Here is a 5604-nt window from a genome sequence, read left to right on the forward strand (position 1 = left end):
GCAATTCTGCACGTTTTTATTTCGCATTTTAGCCGCCTTTTTTTTTTTTTTTTCTTTTTTTGGCGCGTGAGTGTGTGCTCTTTGATTTTTCTTTTTTTTCTTGCTCGATCACTTCTGCGTCATCCCGCGACTTTTTGCCCCTATGGTTTAATGTACAATAAAAAAAACAAACAAACAAATAAAAAAAAAAAAAAAAGAAAAGAAAAGAAAAGAAAAGAAAAAGAAGACGGCGCATGCCAAACGCTGTGCTTGCGTGGCTGGTCACTGCTGATTTATATTGTGCAGAGCAGGGAGAGTGTGCAAGACCTGGCAATAACCAGAAACACACAAAAAGAAAAACAAACACACACACACACACACACATATGTATACATTGTAACTATACAAATACGTCTGGGAGGTGCATGTGTTGCCGAGCCTTTAAGAGGATTCTTACACCCTTAGTTTTGTTTTATTTTTCCTGCTGTCCTTTTTTTTTTTTTCTTTGTTCATTTTGTTTTTGTTCTTTCATTTTTCTTTTTGTTTGTGTCTTTCACCATTGGGGCTCCCTTTCTCTTACAGTCACGGGTAATTGGGGCGTGGCTGGTGATGCAAAAGTTATGAAGGAAATGTGATGGAGCGAGGGGACGATGCGAGCGGGGGTGTGGGGAAGGAAGAGGGAGGGTGTCAAACGAACAAAAAAAAAAAAAAGAAGAAGAAAGAGGAGGGAAAAGAGACAAATATACATTGGCGTATGATGTGTGTAATGAAGGGAAGAAGGAAAGGGGGGCGGGGAGGCGGGCGGGCAAATAATTGTTTATAAACCTACATATATGCATTTATTATCTATCTATCTATCTATCTATCTATATGTGTGTATGTATGTATGTATTGCAGAGATGCTGCGGATAGGAGGGGTGGGGAGGAAAGGGCGCTTGCTTCAAAGCAGTTGTGGTTTGTACGGCGCCACCGCTGCTTCAAAAAGTGATCCCTTCCCTCTCCCCCGCCTTCCCCGCCGCCGCTGGAATATTCGTTAGTTCTCTTTTTTTTTTTTTTTCATCGTTTCCTGCTTTATTTGCTTTCTTATTGATTTGATATGTTTTATGTTTCTTTTGATAGGGTGGCGTGTTTTTCCAGTGCCGTTTTGCTTCGCGGCTGTGAGGGATCCTCGTGGGAGATGGTGGTGGTGGTGTCTACGCCTGCTGCCCCTTCTCTCCCCCTACCCGCCTGGGGCTTCCCTGCACGGAAATTCGCTTCTTGACTTTTTTTTTTTTTGGTTTTACTTTCATCTTTTTTTTTCTTTTGCTTTTTTTTTTTGTGTGCCGCACTTTTCTTTCTTCATTCATTTCGTTGGTGTGGCGGCGGTGTTGTTGCGTGAGTACAAACCGCGATGTATGAACACTTGTAACGGGCGCGTTTGTGTGCGTGTCTAAGTGCCGCTGCACAATTCACCACGCACGGCGAGTGTCCATTGCGCATGTTTCCGGAGGTGTGTGGGCCAGCAAGCGAGTGGGGTCGTGGGACGGTGGGCATGGGCAGCAGGACGGCTCAACAACACAAGCTGCAGACGGAGTGAGAGAGGGATGGATGGATGGATGGATGGAGAGATGAAGAGGAGGTTAAAAAAATAACAACAATAAAAAACAAACAAACAAAAGTTATTGATGTATTTTCTTCTCTCACTGTTATTCCTCTTGTCTTTTTTTTTTTTTTTTTTGTACTCTTGTTTATATATTTATATTTATATATGTTTATGTGCTTTGCTTCTCAGTGTGGTTTCTCACCCCTTTCCCTTTCCCTTCCCCCCTCCCCTTTCCCCTAACACCACCCTTTTTTTTTTTTTTTTTTTGACTCCCAACGCACCCCACTCTTACCCTCGTGATTTTGCACTTGCGTTTGACGTCTGGTGGGGCCCTCACATAACAATTGTTTTCTCCACAAAAGTGAGGATTCACAAGGCAACATTTAAGAAAAACAAACAGACAAAGTATAAAATGTCGTTGTGTAAGCACCAATGTTTGTGTTGCGCGGGATGTGGTGTTTTGTCTGGGTAAAGTGGCAAGTGACATCATGCATTGCCTTCTCTTTCTCTTTCATTCTCTTTTGTGCGGTAGCGGCTGTGTGTTGGGTGTAGTGGCCGGACACCAAAGAAAGGGACAGATATCCAGGAGGAGGCGGAATAAATTTTTTCTTTAGGGTCCTGCAAGCACACACACACACACAAAAGGGAATTGGGGTGGTGGGAGGAGTTCTTCTTTGACACGTGGTCGCGTCACGCACACAATTGCGTGGAATCCATACGTGAACACTGCAGGGGTGGTGGTGGTGCAGGCACTAAAAAGAAGCAGGAAAAGTTTTTTGTATTCTCTTTCTTTTTATTTTTATTTTTACAGTCGTTGGATCGGGCGGCGAATGATGGGCATCTCCCCTGAGGCGGTTCTTCTTGATTTTGACTGGACTGCGTCGTATGTGCTGGCCACTGACCGCCTTTCGACCGCCGCCATGAACCGCGCGACGGCTCGTACAGTAAGCATGGAGGGGGGAGCAGATGGGGCGGATACGAAGCCCCGCAACAGCGGTGGAGGCATGCCGTTGCTGCAGCTTGCTATGGATGTGGCTCGCGTGGCGCCTCCCAGCGAGGTCGCTTCGATTTCTCCGCTGGTGTCGCCCGTATCAGGAGTACGTCTGCAGCTTCTCGCCACAGCCTCCTCCGAGATGCAAGGTGGCGGGGAAGGGCAGCCAGCCGAACGCATGCTGCTTCCCAATGACCGTTTGACGATGGAGCTGGATGCTGAGAGTCTTGACGCGCTTATTGCCGCACTGCGTACGGCTGTTGATGGGATGGACTCTTTGAGTGGATGTTAGTACCTTGTTGCTCATTTTGTTGCCTCCTCTTCCCTTCTCATCTTCTCTCTCTTTCTGCCATAATACTCCCATTCTATGGCTTATGCTTATTGCATGGCGTACGGCGGTTTCTTTTTTTTGTCTGAATGGGCGTGTCGTCATCGTGCACACCCCCTTTTGCGCCGGCGGGGTGCTTGGCGGTGGGGACGGTGACGTTATTGCAGCAAAAAGAGGACGTCTAAGTTGTGAAATAAATAGCCTCTTTTTTTTTTTTTGTTTTGTGTTGAGACAAACGGGATGCGTAGTGGTTAGGGGAGGGCTTGTTTACTTCGGTGGAAGGACAACCTCTGTGGGAAACAAGTCAAAACAGCAGGAGGAGGAGGGAAAGGCAAAAGGACGGATGCAGCCCGCGAAGGTTCGTGTTGAGGAAAAAGATCAGGACCCGCTGGAGTGTGTTCTGCGATTGCCTCTTCGAGCTGCGGAACCCGCGCAAATCATGATACAGGTGCTGCGCGTGGAACCGCCCGTGCCCGGGACGTCAAGGGAGGTTCAGCTTTGGGCGGATGATAGCACACGGTCTACAGTCTACGTCAAAATAGAGGCGTCACAGGAACGTTCACTACGCGCGGCAGTAGGAGCACTGTTGGAGCAGGTCAAACTTATTTTGAGGACGATGGACGCATTCCCTGTCATTGCACGCCACAATGCGTAGGGTGGCGGCTTGTAAGATATGGTGTCTGCACTCCATCTCTTGAGCGTTTGTGGTCCTGTTGGCAGTTTCGGTATTTATTTATCTGTTAAATGCATGCTTCTTCAGCTTGCTGCGCTGAGTATACATAGTGCTGGTGCCTTCTTTTCTTTAAATAAATAAATAAATAAATAAATAATTTTTGCCTGTTCTTTTTCCAGCAAGCTAAGAACTATCCTATAAGGTAACAGAAAAAAAAGCCAATGTCTGTTAAGGACGTTAACAAGAGGAGCGGTGAGCTGGAGGGCAAGCTGAAGGGCAAGCTTTTTTTGGGCGGCACAAAGCCTTCCCAAGAGGACGTGAAGCTGTTCAACGAATTGCTGGGCGCCGAAAACACATCTTTGTACCGTTGGGTGAAGCATATGGCATCCTTCACGGAGGCGGAGCGCAAGGCGTGGGGGGCCCCTGTGAAGGTGACAGCTACCACTTCGGCTTCCGCTCCCGCAAAGCAGACACCAAAGAAGGCGGCGTCTGCCCCCGCCAAGCAGGCCGATGAAGACGAAGACATTGACCTCTTCGGGGAAGCGACGGAGGAGGAGACGGCTGCTCTTGAGGCCAAGAAGAAGAAGGACGCTGACGCCAAGAAGGCAAAGAAGGAGGTTATCGCCAAATCCTCCATCCTGTTCGACGTCAAGCCGTGGGATGACACCGTGGATTTGCAGGCTCTGGCGAATAAGCTGCACGCCGTTAAGCGCGACGGCCTGCTGTGGGGCGATCACAAGCTGGTGCCTGTGGCATTCGGCGTGAAGAAGCTGCAGCAGCTTATTGTCATTGAGGACGACAAGGTCTCCAGTGATGATTTGGAGGAATTGATCATGTCGTTTGAGGACGAAGTGCAGTCCATGGACATTGTTGCCTGGAATAAGATCTGAGCCTCACTGTTTTTAGGAATCGAAATAAATAAATAAAGAAAATGAAAATGAAATAAAGTAAAAGAGCAGAGTCGAGACGTTCTGCGGGATCGATGTCGTGCTCTTTTTTTTTTTTTTTGTTATTGAGCCAAAACCAATTGGTCACGAAACCACCAGATTTGAGAGGGAGGGAAATATGTGTGTCTCTGGGGAGGGAGGGGAGAAGAATGCAGCTTTTTTTTTTGTGTTTTTTTTGTTTTGTGCGGCTGGGCGCTGTGCTTGGGGGAAAAGTTTTTATTCCTGTGCACCTTTGTCTTTTTTTCTCCCTCTGCATCTTTTTCGGCCGTCCCTTTTCTGCTGTGGCGGTGGGGGTGGGGTGGGACAATAGTGTAGGTTTCTAGGCGTAGAGTAGCAAGACTCGGTGCCTTTCGACGTGGGGGAGGTGAGGCGTGAGCTGCGGTTTTTTTTTTTGTTTGTTTGGCGCTCGGTCGGGTCGTTGCAAACCCTTCGCTGGCGTGAGTGCGGTGCGCGTGGGTGGCGGCGTTTTTATCCCAGCGTTTTTCTTTTGTTGTTGTTGTTGTTTTTCTTGTTGAAAGTCGGAAGGTGTTTTTTTCTTTGTGGGTGGTTGCCGGGCTGACACTTTTTAATTTTGTCCCCAACAACAGACGCGGGTGTGCGGCATCCTGCGGGCAGAGACGGTAGCGGCTCACTTTGAGAATAAACTAACGAAAAGGTCCATCCGCGTGTCATGTCCGCCGTGGTTACCCGCAAGCGCAGCCGCTCTCAGTCTGCGGAGAAGACGCTGGAGCGGCGGGAGGCGGCCCCGGTTCCGCGGCTTGAGACGTCCATTGAGGAGGAGGAGAAGTCCGCCATCCGGCAATTAGTGACGTCCGTCCTGCAGGACTGGCGGGGTGCACAGAAGCTCCTAAACGAGGATATTATCCGCACCGTTCTGCGTCGTGTGCGGCCAGTGCTGATGTCGCAACCGATGATGGTGAGACTTGAGGCCCCAGTTAACGTCTGTGGGGACATCCACGGCCAGATCAACGATCTCGTAGAGATATTCCGAGCCGGGGGAATGCCGCCCGCGTCGCGCTACCTGTTTCTTGGCGACTATGTGGATCGTGGCAAGTACGGCACAGAGGTGATCAGCGTGTTACTCGGTCTGAAGGTTCTCCACCC

The 5604-nt window shown here is 48.9% G+C and overlaps 4 protein-coding genes across 4 annotated transcripts, besides 12 other annotated features; all 4 read left to right on the forward strand.

Annotated features, from left to right (window-relative positions):
• Positions 1–5604: a sequence feature (heterozygous, Esmeraldo-like haplotype).
• Positions 38–61: a microsatellite.
• Positions 160–225: a sequence feature (A-rich).
• Positions 339–363: a microsatellite.
• Positions 470–525: a sequence feature (T-rich).
• Positions 669–720: a sequence feature (A-rich).
• Positions 823–849: a microsatellite.
• Positions 849–871: a microsatellite.
• Positions 1242–1296: a sequence feature (T-rich).
• Positions 1561–1583: a microsatellite.
• Positions 1706–1728: a sequence feature (AT_rich).
• Positions 2392–2844, forward strand: Tc00.1047053507671.10 (uncharacterized protein; the record flags this gene model as incomplete). The annotated part of the gene is made up of 1 exon (XM_799211.1): positions 2392–2844. One exon carries the CDS (start codon positions 2392–2394, stop codon positions 2842–2844), a length of 453 nt encoding a protein of 150 aa, XP_804304.1.
• Tc00.1047053507671.20 (hypothetical protein, conserved) lies at positions 2927–3535 on the forward strand (the record flags this gene model as incomplete). Its single annotated transcript, XM_799212.1, has 1 exon — positions 2927–3535. One exon carries the CDS (start codon positions 2927–2929, stop codon positions 3533–3535), a length of 609 nt encoding a protein of 202 aa, XP_804305.1.
• Positions 3684–3710: a microsatellite.
• On the forward strand, positions 3775–4443 carry Tc00.1047053507671.30 (25 kDa translation elongation factor 1-beta; the record flags this gene model as incomplete). Its single annotated transcript, XM_799213.1, has 1 exon — positions 3775–4443. One exon carries the CDS (start codon positions 3775–3777, stop codon positions 4441–4443), a length of 669 nt encoding a protein of 222 aa, XP_804306.1.
• On the forward strand, positions 5171–5604 carry Tc00.1047053507671.39 (serine/threonine-protein phosphatase PP1; the record flags this gene model as incomplete). The annotated part of the gene is made up of 1 exon (XM_799214.1): positions 5171–5604. A coding segment is annotated over one exon (434 nt), but the record flags the coding sequence as incomplete, so codon positions are not given.

The sequence above is a fragment of the Trypanosoma cruzi genome, genomic scaffold (genome assembly GCF_000209065.1).
Source record: "Trypanosoma cruzi strain CL Brener 1047053516315 genomic scaffold, whole genome shotgun sequence".
NCBI lineage: Eukaryota > Euglenozoa > Kinetoplastea > Trypanosomatida > Trypanosomatidae > Trypanosoma > Trypanosoma cruzi.